This window comes from Schistocerca cancellata, chromosome 9, assembly GCF_023864275.1.
Source record: "Schistocerca cancellata isolate TAMUIC-IGC-003103 chromosome 9, iqSchCanc2.1, whole genome shotgun sequence".
Lineage (NCBI taxonomy): Eukaryota > Metazoa > Arthropoda > Insecta > Orthoptera > Acrididae > Schistocerca > Schistocerca cancellata.
Genome location: NC_064634.1, coordinates 410,657,912 through 410,682,564, shown reverse-complemented (window position 1 = coordinate 410,682,564; position 24,653 = coordinate 410,657,912). Strand labels below are relative to the sequence as shown.

The following is a 24,653-nucleotide window of genomic DNA, read 5'->3' as shown; positions in this document are numbered from 1 at the left end:
TTTAATGAGCATTGGTATGGATAATGCCTCTGTCATTGTTTGAGTAAATAATGGAGTATTTACGAAATTGGAAGAAGAGGTACCACACCTGATTTTAGCATATTCCTTGTGCCATTCCTTGCAACTGGCTGTTTCAGCTGCTGCAAAAGAATTTTTACGGGGAAATTTGGAGTTTTTAGTTAGAGGTATGAATGGTTTAGTCGCTTCTCTTCCAGTCAGTATCTTTATGAGTTATATAAAACCGTCAACGATAGACATAAACGGTTAAAAATAGCTAAAGTGTGCCAGACAAGGTGGTTATCAACAGAATCCGCTGCATCAATAATATACACGCAATGGTCAGAGCTAAAAACATATTTTTCCATAGCCAAAGTGCGTGAAAGGTGTGACATAGCAGAGTTATTGCACGCTATGTATGGGAACGAGATTAATTACTCATATATTTCATTTTTATACCCACTATTAATTGAAATAAACAGAATCAATAAAATGTTCGAGTCGAAAGATACACATTACACCAAACTTTGACGAGTTGACCAACCTGATAGATATGATTGCAGCAAAGTTACGTTACCCGCAAATAATGTTAATATTTTTACACAAAATATTCGTGATTTCTCCGATGTTATTTGGGATTCTGCTCTGAAAAGCAGTTTCTTGAAATGAGAGAGAAAAGTTTACCACGGGAAGAAGAAGAAATGTTGCCTAATCGGTAAGACTGACTGACTGACTGAAGAAATAAACAACAAGTTACCACAAAATTTGACGCTGATGAAAAAAAATTCCAGAATTAGTGTTGGACAAGGACTTAATCAAATGTTCAAATGCGTGTGAATTACTAAGAGACCAAACTGCTTAGGTCATCGGTCCCTAGACCTACACACTACTTAAACCAACTTTTGCTAAAAACAACGCGCACACACACACACACACCACACACACACACACACACACACACACACACACACACACACACACACCATGCCCCAGGGAGGACTCATCTCCAGCGGGAGAGACCGCGCAGTCAGTGACATGACGCTTCTAACCACACGGCACAAGCACTTTAATCACAACAAAGAAAATGTAACTGATACAATGGCTCAGTTCAATAAAAGTGCAGAATTTATGGCAAGAGTGTACGATGGTGTCAGATTCATTTGTTGAACTGGAAAAAAATGGAATAAACTATTGCATTTCAAGGAGAATCCAGATTTAAGGAATTCGCGACTTTTGCGAATCCTCTCCTGCCTCATTCCAGTGATGATGTTGAGAGACTATTTAGCAATAAGAATGTAATGAAAAACAAAGAGGAATAGAATGAAGATAAATCTTTTAACTGCTATATTAAGAATACGCTGTGGTTTGGGCTTGGAAGGAAAATGCTGCAATGAATATGAAATCCCAATAAATGTTGTAAAACAAATCAGTAACAAAGAATCGTATCAATCTGAAAACGACGGCGATGATGATGCAGACAAAAATGATTCATCTGCACAAGACGAATTCATTTAAATAATTAGCTGCTGTTATAGAACTTTTTGTATGTTCCTGACCTTGACTTACTGATTTATTTATTGTATGTTCATTTAATGACTGAATATTTTATTACTTAATAATAAAGGAAACTAACTGCTAATATACTTATTGTTTTCTTTCATAATAATTTAAAAAATTCAGTGGAAATTTTAGCGATTATGAGAGTAGGGGCATTTTTGTAAGTGGTTTTCTGGTGGTTTTTACACTTGGAACTTGTGGGGAGCAAACTTTAACTGTTGGCAACACTGCTATATTCTTAACTGAAGTGTGGTAGGTGATAGACGTATTTCGTAGTGCTGTGTTGACTTAAGATTATATCTGTTAGCCGACGAAAGATATATTGTAAAGGACAGCAAGGATGAATATGATGTGTATACCGGAAGGCAAAAAGAATATAAATTTTTAATAATGATGTACTTTTTTTTAAGAGAAGTAGTTTGGGTAAGACTGCAGCAATCACTAATCGAGCTGTTTGGTTTTTATACAAATTCTCTGTTAACATTGTACTCTCTTCAAATCATTGTTCCCTTTGTTAAGCATAGTATTATTCAGACTGGCTTTTCAAATACATACTTCATTCTAAAATCGTTGTCTTGGAACATAATTTCATAGGATTAGTTACTCTTCCCATTCCACTGTTGAAGAAGGTTTATCATTACGCATTATCACACTGCTCCATGTGGCAAGCAACAGTTTGAATATTTATTTCTAAATCTAGCTTGCCGCTGCCTGCTTGCTGTTGTGCTTTCGAGGAATCTGCATAAATCTTGTGAAGACTCAAGGTAAGTGGAGACTTTGATCAGAGCCAGATAACTGCTTTATATCAGTTGTGCGTTTAATATAAAGGCAAGTTGTATTGAGACCAGTTAAGTTCAGTTCCAATTAGGTTCTGTTCCGTCAAAGGTTAGCACTCGAATTTGAAACAGTGAGTACATAGTTTTGTTAATACGTAGACCTTCTATAAAGTGGGAGGTTAAGTTGGGCTAAATTTCATACAGGAACGTGTAATGGGAAGGGTACAAGGCTTGATGTTATTTTTAAATGAACATTTTCATTTGAAGATTGTGAAGCAGTTCGGTAAGAGCTCTTGCAAAACATATTCTATTCGTCAGTTGCTTTTTCCATGATGCCAGATGACATTTTCTGAACATTATGACGGTTACAAATAGTTTGATGAAGCTTATGACTGGAACAAAATCCGGCTAATGTGACGAATGCCTGAAACGCTGAAATGTTTTAAAATATCAGAGAGTCTCTCTCGTGGAATTGCCACAGGTCGAGCACAGGTTGCTCGTGGATGAAGCTGTGACCAGGAGGTCCTGTGGGGAGCGGACAACAGCATCTCAACAGTTGTGTGTGTGTTTTTTTTTTTTCTCGGACGGTAGTCGTGTTTCTAAGACACTAGCGGATTTACGACGTAAGTGTGTAGAATAGGTATGAAGTTATGACTGACATTCTTTTCGCGGCCACCTAATGTGGACTAGACATTAAGACATTTCGAAGGCCTGTGTAGGAGACAACTACCTGGAGGTTCAAATGGCTCTGAGCACTATGGGACTCAACTGCTGTGGTCATAAGTCCCCTAGAACCTAGAACTACTTAAACCTAACTAACCTAAGGACAGCACACAACACCCAGCCATCACGAGGCAGAAAAAATCCCTGACCCCGCCGGGAATCGAACCCGGGAACCCGGGCGTGGGAAGCGAGAACGCTACCGCACGACCACGAGATGCGGGCCTACCTGGAGGTGACCATTGTAAAAATTGATGAAAGGATCGCATACCTTTTAATTATTACACACGCAGTTCCTACAGTTTAGATGTCGTTTTGAGAGATACCAGGAAGACAGTGGACATGACAAGCGTCGTTTTACATTCCGGTCCAGTTGTCTGATCCGAGGGATTATCTAGCCAGCAACCTCAGTTATATACGGCTCATGTTTTGGGCAGGCATCTTAACTCTTTAGCGTCATCTTATGGATGTAAACGAGACAGCTGATTCTTCGAAAGACTGGTACTGATGCAGAATATTGAAAGAAATTCACTAATAAATTTTATTTCGAAAGTGAGTATAAAAGCAGTAGTCCTCTCAAGCTCCCCGTTTATTAGCGGGTGAAGAAATCCTTCATAGCCTTATGAAAAAAGCTTTGATGCCATTCGCTTGAAGTGTTGTAAGGAAACCAAGGGAGCCGGGAACGTTTGTGGAAAGAATAACAGCTGCATCAAATGGCGCTGTTAAATCTGTGGTCGTGGAATGCTGCTGGCAAAAGTAAGCTTTATCATGGCTACGCATTCTACACCGCGGCTGCCTCGGCACAATCACGCCGTCATCTGTGGCGTGCTTCCAGTTCATCTTTGCAAAAGTATCCACGCATTGCTCCCGCTTTCAGTACATGGCGATAATGAAAGATCCTATGCCAACTTCGTAAAAAGATACCAATCTTTACGACGCGCTGCTTCTTTGTCGCTTCCGTTAGCTGTAACGCAATAGTTATAACCGTATATAATCTGTGCAATCCTTTCGACAACATCCAGAATATTGCATCTGCTTTGTAGCGACTGTGAGGCAGTCAGCAACGCCAAAGCAAATGGAAGAGGGCTTTAACAAACACGTATGACCGTGTTGAGAAGTGATACGCTTTATTCTTCGCCCGCCGTAACACAGGAAGGACCACAGTGAACAGAAAATTACAGAATATTAGTAATGAGTTCCTATATAACGTGTGAAATGGCGCTACTTCGCGTACAGTTCAAGGTAACTAGATTTCAGACGAGTGATTAGAAATATACATCCGAGTAATTTGCTCCATTATTTCCAGTCTTAAATTCATAAATAGTATAAAAATTAATGTGTGTGTGTGTGTGTGTGTGTGTGTGTGTGTGTGTGTGTGTGTGTGTTTTTCACATCTCCTCGTTAACCACGGGACCGATTTCAATCAAACTTGGTATTCATACCACTTATTCTCCGAAAAGAACTACTATGGCAGTAAGAACCAACTACCTGTCAAATTGGTGGCGGTAGACGTGAAAGAAACGTGTAGCCCACAACGTGCGAATACCCAGACTTTAGCCATCCAGTATTTCAGAATGAGAGCACTTAGTGACTTGCAACAAACTTACATTAAACTTTTACCCGGTGAAAATCCCCACGAAATGATTAAAGGAGAGAAGTTTGTAGCTCACTGCATTTTCGGTGTTCATGTAGAACTGCCGCATCAGGCGTGACGTGTAAATGCATTACTTCTTTGCTACTATCTGTATTGTGCAGACATTATTCACTTATGCCTCTGAATGTGCCTAGCAGTTATATCATTATACGACACACTGTGTCAAACATTGAGATGCGTCGAGAACTGCAGCATCATGCATGACATTTAAACTTATTACATCTTTACTACTAACTCCATTCGCAACACATTTTGCAGATAGTATCCACATATGTCGCTGAATGTACCTATCAAATTATATCGCTGTACGACACATATATCAGGATATATGACGTTATAAACACTGAGACGCGTGAGAACTGAACTGCAGCGCAAAATTCGCAACAGATACGGGTTAAATTTGTATGTGCAGATGTGTCTTAAATGTGGTACGATATGTGATAAAATTATGTGCGTACTCTGGCAAAGCCGCAAGTAAAAGGCTTGTCTTAACCTATTTCAACCGAACTTGGCACACAAGTTATTTGTATCTGGGAAGCTGTACTATGGGGGCGTAGAACAACCAGACCGCAGCTGAGGTGGGTGAGAGAAGATGGATTGAGACGGGTTGGGGGTGAGGTGAGCAGATAGAGAATGGAATAAATATACACCCCGACAACGCCACATATTCAGCTAGTTTCCTACAGTAAAATTATGCACTATTTCACAAGTTTGAATGTTTTTGCTTCGTTATCAGCACATATAAAAGGGGAATATATTAATTGTAAAGCGCTGTGCAACCATTATTATTATTTTTTTATTTTGGGTTTGCAAGACGAAGCAGAACAGATATGACGGATTCCCCCCCGACACCGTTACTTTGTGCATTATCACTCTTTAAAAAAAGTACGCCACATAAATAAACCGTATATTCTACGAATTTCATCCTTCCAACGCAAAAAAGAAAACGCTAGTACGAGTAGGGTTTAACGTACAAGTAAGGCCAATGCAGAAGGGAGACAAGCTCGCAAGCAATTTCGGGAAAAAAAAGCATAAATCTGGGTGACCGGAAATGAATCATCGTACTCCCGTACGCGTGCGCAGCATCTTCCCATAGAGCCAGTTCGCTCGATGCGGGGAAGGATGAATGCAAGTGTCATATTTTTGGCTAGCGAAAATTATGTAAGAGGAATCATTCAGTGTTGAATATTCGGCCGCGAATGAAAGAAAACATTCCGTATTCGCTCAGCGAGAAAAAATTCTGCTTGGAGTCTGACTAAAACTGTGCCACTGCTTGCCGTCTTTCTGGAAAATTGAAAAGGAATCTCTTGCCTTACTGCTGGTTCTGATTTTAAACTTGTCTGCATTCTAAAGTGAGCAAGGTTAGCTGAATGTTGTAATTACAGAGTGAAATCAACACCGTTTAACGCGTAACTGTGCGAAAGGAACGCAGCGCAACAGATTACATCAGGCACTAAATACCTCGACTAATGGAAACTCAGCTTTAGCTCTCGGATAGCAGAAGAAGACTGTCACGCCGATCGGCGTAAATCAGTAAGACGAATATGGAGCGGCTGCGACCGCCATCCCTATTTAGGGCGGCGAATAAAAGCAAAGGGCGCGAGATTTGTGTGGCGCGTCGCCTGTGTTAGCGCTGGCTAGAGATCGGCCGCACAGCCTGTCCTGGCGAGCAGAGTTACGGCCGGTGGCATTGGACACCATAATGCTGACTCCACTCGCTTCCCATTCTCAGCGAGGCGCCTACTACATGACGCTGTAGTGTGAAAGTTTGGTTGCTAGCGAGCGGCCTAATCAGTATAAGGGGCAGACACATGGACGACAGCATCCTATTAGACTTTATCATAATCCTGAATTCACACATATAACCTCCCTCCCCCCCCCCCCTCTCCCCTCAAGGACTGTTTACTGCTCAATATTTTTCAGACATGCAGTAATAATCTATTGCTTGGGACTTTGAACAACAATGATAACCAGACCAAAAACTTCTTACACAAATTATTGTGCTTGGTAAACACAATAATAAACAGCCTGTGGGCAGTAGTACTGATACTCTTGCCTGTCACAAGTGTCGTTACGTAGAGAAATCGTCGGTGTTTTGCGATATTGCGAGAGATGAATGTGAAACCCAGAAAAATCAATAATTATTCTTTTGAGCTGTATTGATCAATAAAGACAACGGTACCCTACAGCACGTGGAAAAGTCAAACTTATTAAAGAACTAACATAGGGGCAACCATTTCCAGACATATATCTAATGTTTGTTTAATGCGTAGGAGTTCTGTTTTCATCCACCTACATTTTTGTTCCAACAAAGTACAACAATTCCAAAGCAGCAGTGTTCTGATCTTCCAACATTTCAAATCAGGCTAAATCTTATATTATTGCACTTTTTGAGTAGCCTAGAGAAACAATAATATGTACAACACTAAAAATATTATTGTCGGTAATAATGACTGCTACAGGCTGCTGGGTTCTGGCGCATGACGAACTTTTGAAAATCAAATAAAATCTAAAGATAAGAATATAAATTTCTGTAAAGTTTTTTGTATCATTTTGTTGCCACATCAGAAAATGTACATGTTGCTCACCCAGTCTACATCTACATGTAAGCCACCAAGCGGTGTTATTCGCGACAAAGCTCTCTTCCCCCCTTCCCCCCCCCCCCCCCCCACAATCGCCCGTTCCACTCGCGGATCACGGGAGGGAGAGAAGAGTTTTCGTTAGAAATATTATTCAGGGAGTAATAAAAACATATGGTCATCCTTTCAGGAAACATTCATCAGACACAGAGGGTTAAAATGTGTTACAATGACATAGTTCCTTTCCCATTTTCAACTTTTCATAATCAGATTAATCATGGGAAACACATACAACCAGAACTGAATGAACTGTTGCCTGAAATATTCAAAATATCGTCTGCATTACGTTTAGGAAGAACGTCCTGTAAGCTGTTCACCGCCATTGTTGTTCCAGAGGAACCAACGTGATGATAACAAGTGACTCACCTCATCGAGTGTGTTGACAAGCGAATAACTACACTGCTCTACTAACATCAATCACGTAGCATCATTTGTGGATGTATTGCAGGGGACTCCGGTACAAGATGTATAGAGTCTTCCCCATATTGTAGAGGCCTGCGAAACAACACCGAGTTCTCCACGGATACATCAGCGCATCTATGATTCAATCCACAGTGGGTTGATTAACGATCCTTGCTACCGGAACATTTTGAACATTTCACAGTCTGCTGGTATGTTCTTTTCCGCTGTTTCCCATTTTAATGTTATTATTTCCATCTTTGAGCTCATTTTCTAGTTATTTTTATTAAGCATTTCTGTGCCCATATTTATCCAAAACTACTCCCGAACAGGCCATGAAGGCCCAAAGGTACCGACCGGCAGCTGTGCCATCCTCAGCCCATAGACGTCACTGGATGCGGATATGGATGCGGATATGTGGTCAGCACACCGCTCTCCCGGCCGTATGTCAGTGTGCGAGACCGGAGCCGCTACTCCTCAATCAAGTAGCTTCTCAGTTTGCCTCACAAGGGCTGAGTGCACCCCGCTTGCCAATAGCGCTAGGCAGACCGGATGGTCACCCATCCAAGTGCTAGCCCGGCCCGACAGTGCTTTAACTTCGCTGATCTGACGGGAACCGGTCATATTTACCCAGGGTGACTGTAAAAACTCCGAACCGACGCATATGACGCTGGCACAATTAATTTAATACGTGGGTTTGCAAATATCGGGAAACACACCAAAAATGGATGAGAAATGTGTAACATGTGGTGTCATCAGATGATGTATCTCGCGGCATGTGCAGTAGTTGGGCTTGGGCATGAAGGGATGATTGAGTAATGCAAAAGTAGCATTCGAGCAAATGGTGCCAATTTCGAACACCTTTTGTAAACGTTATTTGTTGCAAACGTACGAGTTACAAAATTATTGTTCTCGCCGTAACTAAGTAAAACCTAATACTGTGTTTCTTTCCTTTTATCTCTCTCTCTCTCTCTCTCTCTCTCTCTCTCTCTCTCTCTCTCTCTCTCCCTCTCTCTCTCTCTCTCCCTCTCTCTCTCTCTCCCTCTCTCTCTCTCTCGACGGAATTCTAAAGCTAATAGTCATCTACTTGTGAAGTAATACGATGTATTTTATTGTACCGTACTTTTTTTGCAATAAACCAACGGAGACAGCGAGATCGGTAAATAACAAATCTCACCTCAATGTAAAATCGTAATTGCCTCAAGCAATGGAGAGGAAAAAAAAAAAAAAATTGAAATAAATGGTTGTAGCTCCGTACTAAGTTGCAACTTGTGAGAGAACTACAATAATTTATTTCAATTATAATACAAGTTGCGGCCCTATTTTACACCTGCAGCATACTGCAAGTTCGGAAAAAAATACTGCCTGCAAGACGCAAGACTCCAACTCTGAGCTCCATGGGCTAAAGCCGCGAACGTGGGCCACAGTCACACAGACATGAATACTAGACCGGGAATGAGATGATCACGACCGACAAGACCGACTCAACCGTTGCACGAGCCGCGAGGTACGTCATCTGCTGACGTCATAGTTCAACATTTGTCATCCATCATTTGTCATTAGCGTTATTTCTCGTCATTTGTGATTCTTTGTGTCTTATTTTAAATTACGCCCCAGCGTCGTCTCCGTCGCTTCGGAGATTTTTAATAAGACTCACCCTGTATGTAAAATTCCAGTGTGCGTGTTCGTAATTCTCCTAAACGGCTTTAAAGATTTTTATTAACTTATGGGGTCATCTGGATGGTTCTTGAATGAAATTGGACGCGCTGTTATCAAGATCCAGACTTTTATCATCTTCAGAGCATTTTTATTTCATATTTCACATAATAAACACAATCCCAAATTTAAGCTCTCCCCCATATCTCAATACTGACTTTGGCATCAATACATGAGCAAGCTCATTGCGTCGTAGCTTGGCATGTTTTGTCATTTCGATTTTGTATTGTTGGGTTCCGATATAATCCGCGTATTTATCGATTGATTGGGCATTGATATAATTAGAGTGTATTTGAAATAATATTCTGTGATAATGTTAAGGTGCACTGTTTGAATTACGGTTTATACACATGTTCATTCGCTGGCATGCCATCGAAACTCCTAAATAATTTTTTTTTATTCCCTATTAATTTGTGCGACTTCAGTGTGGTGCAACGTTTATGAAGAGTTACACGTTTTGTATATTCCACGAACCGTTTAAGTGTATTCCACAAATTAATATAAAATAAATGATCAACATTTGGCGCACAACGCAGATGCGCGAGACCCGATTGCAAACGTAGTGCAACAAAAACTCACGAGCAACGCAAAAATCGTCTTCGATCACAGGCGTTGAAATAAAGGGAGGTGCGTGAACCTGCCACTGATACACGCAGAACAGACACCATATGCATGCACATCGTGCATGAACGCGTTCTACATTCGTTCGTCTTGCGTTTGAATATGGACCGGGCATTGAAAATTCAATGCAGCCGAAAATTGCCATCGGCGAAATGTACAAGGAATGACAATATTGTCATGCATTAACATTCAAATCAGAGGCACGCAGCATGCGTTGCGTGTCAGGCAAAATCGTGCTACAAACGTTGAATTCAGCACGAACCACTGAAAGAGCTTATGGATAGTGTGTTTCGGGCTTCAAAATTCTTTTTGCGCAAATTTCGTGCTCCCAAATGGATTCTTTTTGCGCAACTAATTTACTTCATGGGCGGTGAACACAGACCCATAGACACAAATGCCATTCCAATAAGGTCGAACACATCGAGAAATGGGGAATAGCAGCATCGCTGGAGAAATTTCTGAACCATCACAATCAGTTGTTTAGATTATTCAAAACAGTGTCAAGCCGGTTACGCAATGACGCACGCACGCTCGTCATTAAAGCTAAGTGCCAGCTGTAGAGCACGCCCACTATAAATGAAGTCGTTATTGTTATATCAAGCGATCAATTTCAGCGTCGAGCCATCAGAGTGCAGCACAGAGAGAACACAATTCAGGCGGTAGCGGACACACACCGTTCGTACGAAGCTCTAAAGTAACTCCTGTTATTTTGGGAAGGAGAAGACGAGTATCACATTAACATCAAACAGTTGAACACGAGCAATCTGCGTTCGGAGGAGTTTATTCAACTGAGAGACGCTAATGTCGGTAACGTAGACAGAAATTTAAATATCGACAAAACAGGAAGAGCGTTCGTACTTCCATCCACACAAACTGGTACTCCATGTCATATGCAATAATACTTGCAAGGTGCTATGACTTTCGTGAGCGTTTATGGACGACCGGATTTATTTACAACGCTCACATGTAATCCCAAATCGGAAGGAATACAAACTTTGTTATCGCTATGTCAATCAGCAATACATCGCCACTACATTATTTCATGTGTGGTCAAGGAAACATCAAGATCATAGATTAATTTAATAACCAAATTGCACGTTATCGTACCAACACGTTGTTGGCTTATTCTGTCGAGTGGCAAAAACGAGGTTTGCCACATCCGCACATTTCGATATGGTTAGTCGACAAAATACGACCAGAGAAAACAGACAACATTATTTCAGCAGAAACATCAGATAGGTTAACTTATGAAGAATAGTTTCCTGTTGTTATCACAGACGTGAAACATGGTCCATGCATTGATGTGAACATGACACCGCCTTGCATGGACAATGGAAAATCGCCTTGCATGGACAATGGAAAATGTACGAACCGTTTTCCAAAATAGTTTATTAACGAAACTATTACGAACTTCCACAATTATCCATTGTATCGTAGGAGCTTAGACAATGGAGGTAATTCATTTATAATGCGAATCTCAAATAGTATAGCATACAATCAGTTCATCACATTCGCCTCTATTGTCTAAAACTTACAAAGGTCACATTAATTTGTAGTTCTCTGGTTCTGCTAAGTCAATTACTTTCGCAAATACGTTCCTATGGGTGGCGATATGACAGTATTTGCAGTTCAAAATGTAAGTGTAAACAATGAAATAAAACGCAACCAGATGGGCAGGTACATCACCAGCAACGAATCTGTTCGGCGTGTTCTGCGTTATCCCATACATGAACGAGAGACCCCCTGCCACGCATCTAGCTGTACATCTTGGAAACAGTCAAAATTTTTGTTTCACATACTAATGCTCTGCAACGAGCATTCAATTCACTAAAAACAACATTGACTGGTATCTTTGAATTATGTAAACGAACAGATATTTTCCACCAATTCGCACGAACATTATTTTATTCCGGTGTACTACGATATTTCACATGGAAAAAACCATCAAAGAAATGGGAGCGGCACAAGCGAGGTGACCCTGTTCCAGCGTTTCCTGGCATTTTTAGGATGCACACATTTGGCCTATGGTACACGGATCACCCAAATCAATGAGTACTTTTTGCGTGTTATTGGTAAATGTTCAAGGACCACCGAATATTTACGAACTGTTAACGGCCAATTGCGCGATACGTATCATGACGCATGCCGCATTCTGGAAGACGACAATCACTGGGACATCACGCTTGCAGATGCAGCATTTGCTTCTTTATCACATCAAATGGGTCAATTGATTGCCATTTTGTTGACGACAATATCGAATATCTGGGATAGATATAAAAAAATCACATGAGCGAAGACGTAACACACAGAATATGGGAAACAAATCAAGATCCACACCTGGAAATACACAACGATACACTGATTTTGATCGAATACGTTTGATCACTGACGTATTTGAAATTAGGATACAATTTGGGTATGCCATAGCTTAACTGATATTCATAGACAAAGAGGGCAACAATTCCTTATCGTCAATTTGGCTACAGCTAATGAGCACTTGTTAACTGATTAGCAAACGGCCACTTACTATCAGCACTTACTATAGAATTATGTTTACAACTGAAGCTCAGCAAGGTATTTTTTTCTGAAGCGCCTGGTGGCACAGGCAAAACATTCATCATCTTGCACATAATTCAATGAGAACAATCGCAAAATGGCATTCGCCATTGCATCGTCAAGAACTGCTGGTAAATTACTGGATGGAGAAAGAAAAGCACATCCAGATCAAGCTGCCATTCAGGGATTAAGCTGTCACTAAACACTCATAACAACGAAAATGCAGTGTGCAACATCAAAAACTGATCCGGTATGGCTAATATACCCAAAAATGCCAAATTACTATCTTGGACGAGTTTCTCTTGATGCATTAAACAGAACGCTACAAGATTTGAATGGCAATACCAATACTTTCGATGGGGCCTTACTGTTGTTATCAGGCAATTTTCGGGCAATACCACCTGTCATTCCACGTTCTACGCACGCAATTGAGATTAACGCTTGTTTGAAATTATCCAGTTTGTGGCGAAATGTGCACACACAACGACTTACCGTAAATATGAGTGCACAATTTCAAAACTATGCATCAGCAGACACATTCCGCAGATAGCTGCTTGATACTGGTGATCGCCAAATCCGTTTTCATTAAGGTACGCAATTAATTAACGTCTGACCATTTCTGCGACATCGGTGTTCCTAAACATGAATTAATCGAAAGTTTGTTCCCTAATTTCGACCAACAAATCAAGCACAATGGCTCAGTGAACGAACGTTTCTGGCAACTAAAAATGTCAATGTTAATCAAATCATTTTCCAAATGTATGAAATACTGCCCGGCGAATTTGTGCGATTCAGATCGGTCGACACTGTGACTGATGTAAACAAAAGTTGTCAGTTAACACAGAATACTTAAATTCACTACATCTACCTCGACTACAATCCGTGCTTGAAAATTGCTTAGCAGTTTAAATCCACTCGAACTTTGTAATACCACGTTATTGGTGATCAAACAAACTATAGGAAATCTCACTTGAGCGAAAACACTGAGTGAAAATTCAAATGAGAGTATATACTGCTGCTATGCATTCGAACTGTACCTTCAGACGCACCAATTGTGTTCAGGCGATTACAATTTCCTATTGGTTTGGACTCTGCAGTTAGAATAAATCAGGCGCAAGGCCAAAATATTCGCCATATGTGGACTGAATCTGAAAAATTCACGTTTTTCACCCGGAAAACTTTACGTTGTGTGTTCACGACTCGGCAAACCGCCAGACTTGTGCAGTTACACATCAGTAGAAGGAATAACCAAAAGCAGAAATATCATCACCTCTGCAAAGACTAAATGTTCCCAACATGTTTAACCAAATCTGCCTTCTACGTACTCCATCCGTATAGCCATTGGGAGCCAGGGATGGTAATCATGAGCTGTCTCCAGGTCAGGCCGCAAGGGCGTTGCAATGGCTGCTAGCCAGAACATACTTCTTTCCTTAGAAACTGGTTTGAGTGTGCCAAATGTACGCCGTACAAAATTAACCCCTCAATCATCAATATAACACTTCCGCCTTATCCTTTAATGTTCCTCGAGGAGGAACAGGTACATGAACCAGGCACACAACTTCTACGGTGCGAAAGCCGGGTGTATACCGCATTCGATACGAATGTAACGTGTTGTGTATTGGCCAGACTACAAGAACTTTTGAACAATGCGTAAAAAACGTAAGCGCTACACATTACTGACGCAGACAATCAGCTGTCGACAAATATTGCCTCTCTTCTGATAATTACGCAGCAAGATAGCAGCATCGAATTGCAGACGCCAAACTTCTTTCATCGTGCGATGTCTGTTGAAACCTAGAGTCGTAAATCCACGAACTTGGTAATGGAAGCGACAGAAAATAGTGCCGCATTCAAATACGTCGATTCTAAGTAAAACAGTGTTCATTATAAAAAATAAAAAAAGATACGACCGATGCATTCATGTGACAGAATTGCACACACCGTCGTCGACATGGCTATTTTTTTTTTAAATGGGAAATCATGAACAGCACTGCCCACCTCCGTATCTCAGTAGTCTACTTCTTTGGCTACTATGTGGAGGATCCGTTTCTATACCAGATACTGCGAGAGATTTATCCTTGGTGAGAAGACGGAAACGGCGTGCACTAAGCATCGTGAGGCCAACTGAACGTCTCCAAGATCAAGAAAGTCGAAGACACCGAAGAGAGCGGTGTTCTGGTCCCCATGCCCCTTCATATCTCATCCAAATGACGCCACTGGCAGCAGATGACACGGCAGTCGGTCGGTGAAGACTGGCCCATAACGCGGAGCTTTGCTATTTCTATGAATAATTTTTACTGGGTACACTGCTTGTTCATGTAACATACGACAAGTGGGACGTCTAAAACCCACAGCCAACCACCACCTCCTCCTCCTCCTCCTCCACCACCACCACCACCACCACCACCACCACCAAACAGTTATCCTGATACATCTCCCTTTTACTCGCCTGAATATGTCTCGCTCAGTTCCGCTTTCTATACACTACATAAAATCTCTAGCTAATATATTTGTTTTCCTGTCGCCCCCAATCATCACGCATTTCTTCATTACTCATTGATAACCGCAGCTTTTTAACTCTTTTTGCATTAAAAATGTGATGTCTCACTGTTATTGACGAAATTGGTTCTACACACTGACAGAAAAACTTTTTGTTCGGGTACACTGCCCAGTTAGTTTCGAAACGTCTGGTACTCCAGTTATTTTTAAACTTATTTTGTTGTGGGACTTGTCGCTAACTACGACTGCATCACATTTGAAAATTCATCTGGTTCAACGATTCCACTGTTAATTTCATCCATTGTTTATTTCTAAATTCGCACGCGTTTCTACCCCTGACTGTGTGCGATCCTACTAAGCTACAGATTTCGCTTTTCGCAAAACTTTGGGCAGTGCAGCAGCTTTAGAAATCAACCACACCATAACATTTGGGTTCGTTTGATTTTCGCTCTATTCAAGGGAAATTGCATTTTCTTGCCGCGGCGGCGCAATCTGTGTAGCACTGGAGGGGAAAGAGTATTAACGTGATATTTTTTGCAGATTATATTTCTTCCTATCAACAGCATTTTTTCAATCATTTTAATTTTTTCTACAGTATATTTCAAATTTCCAGTGTCTACCTGAAGTTATTGTTATATAAATAAAAATACTCTTTGGAGATACCAGATTTCATTATAAGTAGTATGAAATTCTAAATCGCAAAGTCAAAATCATGTCACGCACATTCTGTTAATAACGTAAAAGGGTATACTTCGCATATACTAATAAAATACGTGTATAATTTAGACATCAAGGTAACCTAGGTTAGAATAACTGAGTGGGTACTTACCAACTAATTACTGTATACCTCCTCCTAAAATCAATTCTTCGAGAACGATAAGTTGTCAAAATAACGAACTAGTTATATAAAAAAAAACTGCATTTTCTGAATTTTGCCTCCTCTTTGATAATTTTTGGGGCGCTCATGCCTATTATAAAATTTAGATTTTACTGTTATTTCACATTTTTCTGGCCAACTCGTAAGCTTGCTTATAACGAATTCCATTAGTTGTTGAAGCGCCTACTTTTTCCCTTCTAGTGCTAATGTCGTAATGTAAAATGTGATGGTTTACGTATGTTCTACTAACCCTAGTTCCTTCTCCGTTTTTTCAGTTTAGTGATCGGGAAACTCACTAAAGAACTGCTGAGTGTAATTCCGATGATATGCAATGTCCTTCCTTCACTCCTCTGCCTCTCTCACTGCACTTTTCTACACTATCCTGCTAAAATCCAATTCATGTCCTTTGTTTATATGTGATTACTGTTGTTGGAGGAATGCTAATCCGGACCAGAGACTGCTCGCCTACACGAGCTGTAGCTTGTAAGGGTAATATTTTTGACAAATATGGAAACCGGAGCGAAATCTGAGCAACATAACCGAAGTAGGCCTATAGGCTTTCGAAGTAGCCCAATAAAACAAAACATGTAGCCCCGGTATACTACGAATCGAGCGAAAATATTTTTTCGTCCTGTCGGTTTCTTTTTCCAGAACCAATCTAGTTTGTAAGTCTATAATCCATATTTCCATCGTAGTTTTGGAAAAAGACCGACCGCGACATCCAATAAAAAGCCGTTGAAACTTTTTCTACACAACTCTCGAACTCTATTTAGTTTTGTAAAATATTGTATACCAAGATGGTGCCTGTTCCACGGTTTCATGATAAATAGGTGACTAACTCTGTTCCACAGCGTTTTTACTTGCACTTCTGAAACGCGTTGTTGGCACAAGTTTTATGTCAAGCTGTGTTCTCGGGGATGTGGGTGTATACTGACCCACGTAGGACGACTTCTTGTCAGAAGCATTTAAATTACTTCGAAATTCACACCATCTTTATTCTGCAACGCTGGCACTCACACTTCACACCATGAAACATATCACTATATCACATGACTATCAACTTCCACCATTTCCTACACACACAGTTAACAGCAGTGACTAAGTCATTTTTATTCAACGCAGTTCCCGTTAAGCCTATCCCCAGGAGGGCAAAACAAGATAATGGAAAAATATGCTAAATAAAACATCAAACATAGTGGGATAGTGGAATAAAGTAACTAATAAATGATTATATTGCAGACTCTTAACGAAAAATAACAAAACAATCGCAGCTACAGTTACCGAAATGTGTACAGATGAAGGCACTAGCGTCGTAAAAATATAATGTGGCTCACGTCTTAGTGTAACCCTTCTGTAGTATCCGGAGCTACTTATTTATTCCATTAATCCCTACATCTCCGAGACTCCAAGGGTAACTGAGAACTGAACCAAGAATCTTTGTGTCAGTGGTCATCAAAGCAATACACACACTACGGAGGCGCCTAATAGTTAGAAACAGACTGACTCGCTTTTGCATTTACAGCCAGATACTGTGAAACGTCGACTTGCGATGCAAGTAGCAACACCTTCAAGGTGACTTAATTGTTTTGCATCCTTTCTGAAGCTGAAGCAAGGGAAACAAATATGAATTGCATAGGTTCACACGTGGTGTTCCATTATTATTTCAGTTTTAACCATATCATGAATAGCCACATTTGTTTCAGGAAGAAAGAAAGAATGAAAGCAACGGACGGAGGGGTTTGGCTACAATCACACGGGAACTGACATCTGACGATCAGGTCGATGACCAACGTCAGTCAACCCGGCCAATGTGTTCAGAAAAGCATGTTAGCACGTGTGTGGTCAGAGTGCAATTGACTTTATCAACGGTTATTGCCTCGGTTATTTCCGGCGGTTGGCTGATCTGGTGATGGCAGCTAGCATCGTATTCCGGAGTCGGCAGCTGTCCTCTAGATGGGAGAAGAGCGGAAGGTCTACACCAGAGGCTCAAACTCGTCGACGATAATCCGATGCGAATTCCTCTACCTTCGCTATCGGGTTGATAACAGTAGCCCTTTCCACTCAATATGTCGGGCGTGCACTACCCACAGGAGGCGGTTACTAGGATAACGGAGTACGCGTGGCGTGCTCTTTTGTCTTGGGTTGGGGGGAGATAGAGGAACTCTATCTTAGTATCAGTGATAAACTGCCAGTTGAAATAGAAGACAGATTCAACCACATTATTCTCACAGAACATTCGTCCTCGCAGATCAGAAAAAAAAGGTTCATACAAGTGAATTGCAGGGGCATCCATGAATCCATGATTACGTCCCAAAATTGTTAACGCTTATTGAAGATAATATTGTCCACATATTCGGTTGAATCCAGAAGCCAACAACAGTGGAATATTGAATTCAGATTAGAATATTTACCGCCAAGGATAGGCTAGGGCCATTGGTAGTGGCAACGTATTCATTGCCGTAAAGAACTCTGTAGTATTTAGTGAGGTTATTACGTATTCCGAATGTGAAATAATCAGGCTGAAGCTAAGCATCGAGGACAGTCTTTTAGCGCGAATCTTCTTTCCTAAGCCCTAGTTCGCCGTTTTAAAAGATTATATTACATATGATATGAAACAGCTTAGCTTTATAAATAACCACTGAGTGTTGCCAATTAGTCAAGCGCGTGCCTCAGATTCACAATCAGAACATACATCACTTGGTACGTAATTTAACTGAAGGTTCATTTACAGTTATACTCCGCAAGGATTGTGGAGGACAGTACCTTGTGTATCACTATAACTTACCACTTTTCCACTCCACTCGCAAATTGTTTGCGGGAAGAGCGATTGGTGGTAAGCCTCTGTGTGTTCTCAAAACTCTCTAATCTTATCTTCATGGTCTTTTCGCGACATATACGTAGGACGAAGCAATATAACGATTGACTTTTCTAGGAACGTACGCTCTCAGAATTTTAACAGCAAACACGGAATCCATAGCGTGTCTATTGCAGCGTCTGCCACAGGACTTGGCCGAGCATTTCCGTGACGCTTCCGTTCTTACTAAATCAACCTGTAACTAAACGCGCTTCTCTGGATCTTCTCTGTTTCCTCTATCAATTTTAGGTGGATATCATACTGATCAGACATATGAAGTATAGGTCGAACACGGGTTTTGTAAGCTACCTCAATTATGAGTGACCTACAGGTGTGTAGATGCTAATGAATTTGAAATGACAATGGTATCTCACTGCTTTCATGAGTAGGTGGAAGTGAAGTACAGACGTTAACACTGCATGGAACTCAGCATGGCATCTAAATTCTGATGCGCTCGTAAAATTGATGCAGTTATTCGAGTAGCTGGATCTCTCCCCACCACTTTCGATGTTTCGGGGAGCCTATGCCACGGTGCATCGCTATCACCGTCGAAGTGAAATGGAATGCAACACACTACTAAATAAATGTATTATCATTGAATGTAGTACGTAGCAGTCCTCGACAAAATTGTTTAACTAAACATTTGGAATCATTACTTGTTTTAGAATACAGAATCATTAAGACTGTACGTTCTAATCAATTCCTAAACACCAGTCCCGATACAGGAATTATATCTCCGTCAACAATGTACCAGAGAACGAACCCAACAGCTTATATCTAATGGCAGGTACGTACTGAATGTATACTACAATTATTGGCGCTGTTACCTATAAAGTGACTATTTTTAGTAGCATTCCCCGCTTACAGATTCTAAGATGCATTTACTTTAAAGTTATCTAACTAATTAAGTTTGTAATAGTTATATTAAATATTTAAATGCAACTTACTCGTGCAGAGGGAAAACTGACTCGCCTTCCGACTACGTCGAGACTCCGCTGCTGGCAACATACCTACAGACAGAAGGGAAAAAATACGTGAGTAACAGCGCTGTACGAATACACAATTAACATCGATTTTACTAATGGTACTCCATCACAGCTGAAAGTGTGCATAGTCAAGTCTCACATGTTAAAGAGAACAGGCAAAAATTGCGACGAAATTTGTGAATTCATATCAATTTCACATTTTTTCGGAAACAAAAATTTGACAGCAGAAGAGACAGACCTACATCAAACATAATTTAATCGAGATAAATGTTTTCTTACAAGCAATAGAGATATCAAGGACTGGTGAAACTTCGCGTAGATGCTCTCCTTGGAAGAGAGAGAAGGGCGATGGTTGGATGGGAGGACGTGTGTGTGTGTGTGTGTGTGTGTGTGTGTGTGTGTGTGTGTGTGTGTGTGTGTAAACCCAAATTTATGGGGCTCAATTTTCAATCGGACCTGCAATTGTATCTTTCACTTCTCCGTCTCTTTCAATGATTCTTCAGCGTGGAAAAGGCACAGTGGCACCACGTTTCAGAGTCGCCTTAAACTGCAGGTTCCCTGTAACTGGCTGGGTAAGTCAGGAGGAAGGTAAGGGCATGCAACGTCCGGTAGGATCGCCGTTAGTAGAAGCACTGCGGTGTTCAAAACATTCTTCGGGTTGAGGACAGAGTCGCCTACGTTAATGTCCTGTATGTCTCCTTAAAATAATGAGAAATTTTGTTCTTGGTCATGATCGCTCATGTAGTAGAAATAATAAGAAGGCAACTCTTCACTTGAGTAAGTCCATTCGTTCTCCTCAGCTGAGCATTACGATGTAAAATCGCACTATCCTTATGGTATCATCGTTGCAATTGGGAAATAAATCCGAGTATCTCTTGGTATTTATTTAATAGAAGACCATATTAAGAACTGAATAGTCTATAGCAGCCCTCAAGACCACTTACAACCGGATAAATAAAAAGTAGTTGTAGGAGTACTGCAAAAATTAGCACATATTGGGCGAGTAGTACGTGTTTCTTCTTAAGGTATTGTCTCTGAAATGTAAGGGGCGTTTAAAAAGAAACGAGCCGGAGGCATAATTACAGAAACCAGTACCTGTAAGTTAAAAGTATTGACCCTGGTCTGTTGAGACCCTTGCCCCACTGTGACACAAGGCGGTGAATGGCTGTCTCATAAAATTCCAGGTGCTGCGATGTTAACTAGCTCCGCAAGTACAGTTGGACGTCGTCGTCGTCCGAGGTGAATCGTTTGCCCCTCAGAACCTTTTTAAAGAGGCCAAAAATGGCGTAATCACATGTACAGAAGTCAGAACTGTATGGAAGGTGGCCGAGAACCTCCCATTTGAATTTTTGCAGGAGTGCCGCTACTGTGTTGGCCAAATGAGGTTTTGCATTGTCGTGGAGCAGAATGACCCCACGGGGGAGATTGCCTGGTCGTTTTGATTTAATCGCTTGGCGAAGGGTGGTCAAGGTTTGCGAGTAAAGCTGGGCATTCACTGTTGTCCCGTTCTGCAGGAACTGAATCAGAAGGGGGCCATTTTTGGTCCCCTTAAGAAGGCTCTGAGGGGCAACGATTCACCTCAGACGACGACGTCCAGCCGTACGTGCGGAACTCAACATCGTAGCTCCGGGAATTTTGTGAGACTAGTGTCTTAACAGCCAGGGTCAATAATTCTAAAATACATGTACTGATTTCTGTAATTATGCCTCCGGCTCGTTTCTTTCTGAATGTCCCTTATACATATTCACATTAGAAGTGAGTCACGTAAGGCTTATGAAATAGACGAAGTGATCTCATATCAACGGGTAAGCAGTTGAAAGAATGTTGATTATAATAAAAACAGTTTAAGAAAATTCCAAGGTAGTGCAAATGGAAGTGGAATGACAACACTAAGACCTCTTATATCACTGTGGGGTAAGAGCCAAGACAGCTGGCCGTAATAGACATCATCTTGGCGTTTTTGATCCATACGTTGTTTGTGCTATCGCAATCCGTATACACCGACGGGATATACTTACTGGGAATTTAGTTTTATACGAAGTATAGCGGTTCTGTGTGTCTCACCTTAATTTATGATTAGCATTCTTTCGCAGTTTTTATTACTGATTTATGATCACTGACCTCCAGTAACTACAATATTCTCAGGTTTTCTATGCGTGACTGATCCTGGCGTTCTTTCGAGTTGTTGGTTTCATTTTACGCACAATATTTCGGCAACAGGCCCAACTATCGTCTTCAGATGCTGCGAGCTGTGCTGTAATGCCAGGCGGGTCTGGCGTACAACACAGAATAGGCAACTTCGGTTGAATACCCGAAAGTATACCGTAACATCAACACGATTTTTCATTCCATGTCAATTTTCATTTCTGTAATGGTGTGCTTTACAATGTGGAGGCCTGAAGAGACAGGAACGAACATCTTTCCCAGACAATGCCGTCCCAGAGTCATTTTAATGGTTTGAGGTTGGGTAGTCGGCATGTCAATGACAGTATTTCACAATGAAAGAACTAGAGATCCAACAAGAGCGTCGTAAGGCATTAACGCTAGTCCGTGGAGAACCTCAAACTGCCTGGGGGCAAGATAGCACTTGGAATCGCAGTCAGGGACACTATGTGTCACCACAGCATGGTCCCCACACACTACTGCAGTGTCCATACCTACAGGCCAGACCCAGCTGGTATTTTTGTGTAACAAAAGACAGGAAGACAAACCTGACAGACTTATTCGATGACAGCATAAAAACGAGCTTGTCAAGGGTAACTGACAAACTTGAAGCTCGACAATACACAGAAACTATATAGTACGGATCAGAAATTCATCGACAAATCTTCAAAAATCGTTGAGTGATGCGTTCTGAGGATTTTAGCACAAGTGGCCCAAGTTGTCCTGTGGTCCGCTATAGAGTAATAATATAATTATGATTTATTTGGTTTGTTACCGCTGTAATTCTCGTTCCTGTAAAAGTATAATCACAACAGTTGATTAGGCCTACAATATGTCACAATCAAAATGTACACAGAACAGTGCAACAACCCTCATACGAAACACTGCGCTGTGGTTTGCGTCGCTTCAAGAACAAAGCATAGCGTCGTGGGGCCGCTTTTCCATAGCATTCAATGAACGCTTGCACTAACTGCATATCGGCCAATTCTTCCTCAGTAAACCTATCCATACAGCTGTTAACATACTACTAACACTGCTGGAAAAAGAAACCCAAGACAGAACTAAGAAATACTGAATTCAAATTTGAAGGCAATAACTTGAAGAAGATAGTACTATTGTCAATAGCTAGTACCGCAAGTGAATGTTAACTAACCTCACGGCGCATACCGTCGGCACTGCACAGTTGTACAGTATTTTCGGCCTAATACAGAAACGTAGCTAGCAATACAACAATACTTTGGCCATGAACTTCCTTTTGTATGCTTGTTCTTCTGCTAGTAAATAATTCCACTGGCGAGATGATGAATCCTACCTGGCCAATCAGATATACACAGATGACAGATGTCAAGGGATAGCGATATGCATATTCAGGGTGTTTGGGGAGGAAGGGTCAATATTTAAAACAGTTATACTATAAGTAATCTGAACAAAAAATGTATATGAACATAGGTTCGCAAATGTTTCGGTAGAGAGGTATGGGAATTGAAAGGAACTTTAATACTGCAAAGCTGATGTGCACAACGTGAACGTATACGCAATACAACTGGACCGTAACGTGATTTTCTAGCAAACAATGCACGGGTACATGCTATGTTTATGCTATGCAACCTACTACGTATTACGGTCATGTGGCGTACGTAGTACAATCACCCGTTATTTGCGTAGTTGTGTCGTGTAAGCCGCATTGTGTAGTGTACAGGAAACGGGTCCGTAAGCTGTGTAGTGTATGGTGTTAACCGTGTTCGTACAAGCGCTGCTAACGATGTCACACGTCTGCAGTAATGAGGAATACGCAGATATGGTGCGCGTTTATGGCTTCTCCGACGGTAGTCCTACCGCTGCAAGAGAAGAATACCACAGGCGCTTTCCGACTCGACAATTACCTGATCGCAGGGTGTTTACCAAAGTGTTTACCACTGTGCGTCCAACAGGCTCTCTTCCAAGTAGGCATTTTTCGTCCGAGGGTGCACGTCAACAAACTTTGCAAGAAAAGAAAGAAATTATCGCAAGTGTTGAGCGAAGTCCCAGTACGAGCATACGAAGAATGTCCCTGGGTATGAATGTCCCACAGACACGTGTATGGGAAACATTACATGTGGAAAACCTGTATCCATTTCACGTACAGCGTGTAGAAAATCTTCAAGTTGGCGACAGAGCCCAACGACTTCAATTCTGTCACTGGGTAATTGAGAATAGTCATTTGTTTCCATACACACTGTTCGCTGACGAAGCCCAGTTTTCACGGCATGGAATAAACACCATACGCAATAATCATCGATGGTCACGGAGAAACACACACGCTTTAGTGGGTAGCAATTTCCAAGTACGATTTGTCATAAATGTTTGGTGTGGCATGATCGGTAACCTTTTCATAGGTTCATTTATTGTCGATCAGCGATTGACGGGAGAGAGGTACCTGTATTTTTTGGAAAATTCATTTGTGGAACTATTGGAAGCCAAGCGAACTGGAATGTACTTTCAAAAATGGTTCAAATGGCTCTGAGCACTATGGGACTTAACATCTGAGGTCATCAGTCCCCTAGAACTTAGAACTACTTAAACCTAACTAACCGAAGGACATCACACACATCCATGCCCGAGGCAGGATTCGAACCTGCGACCGTAGCAGTCGCGCGGTT

The 24,653-nt window shown here is 41.2% G+C and overlaps 1 protein-coding gene and 1 long non-coding RNA gene across 4 annotated transcripts in view; one reads left to right on the top strand and one right to left on the bottom strand.

The window, feature by feature from the left end:
- LOC126100135 (mucin-19) overlaps nt 1-24,653 on the bottom strand; it is a 529,587-nt gene that overhangs the window by 172,708 nt on the left and 332,226 nt on the right. For 2 of the 3 annotated variants that reach the window (XM_049910669.1, XM_049910670.1), the window contains exon 2: nt 19,813-19,875. The exons of the other annotated variant lie outside the window; for it this stretch is intronic. In XM_049910669.1, coding sequence (XP_049766626.1) covers nt 19,813-19,875 — 63 coding nt within the window. The remainder of the gene's footprint in view (nt 1-19,812; nt 19,876-24,653) is intronic. 3 annotated transcript variants of the gene reach the window in all.
- Nucleotides 1-24,653, top strand: part of LOC126100139 (uncharacterized) — a 43,729-nt gene that overhangs the window by 13,767 nt on the left and 5,309 nt on the right. The window contains exon 2 of the long non-coding RNA XR_007522138.1: nt 19,821-19,899. This is a non-coding gene — a long non-coding RNA (uncharacterized LOC126100139). The remainder of the gene's footprint in view (nt 1-19,820; nt 19,900-24,653) is intronic.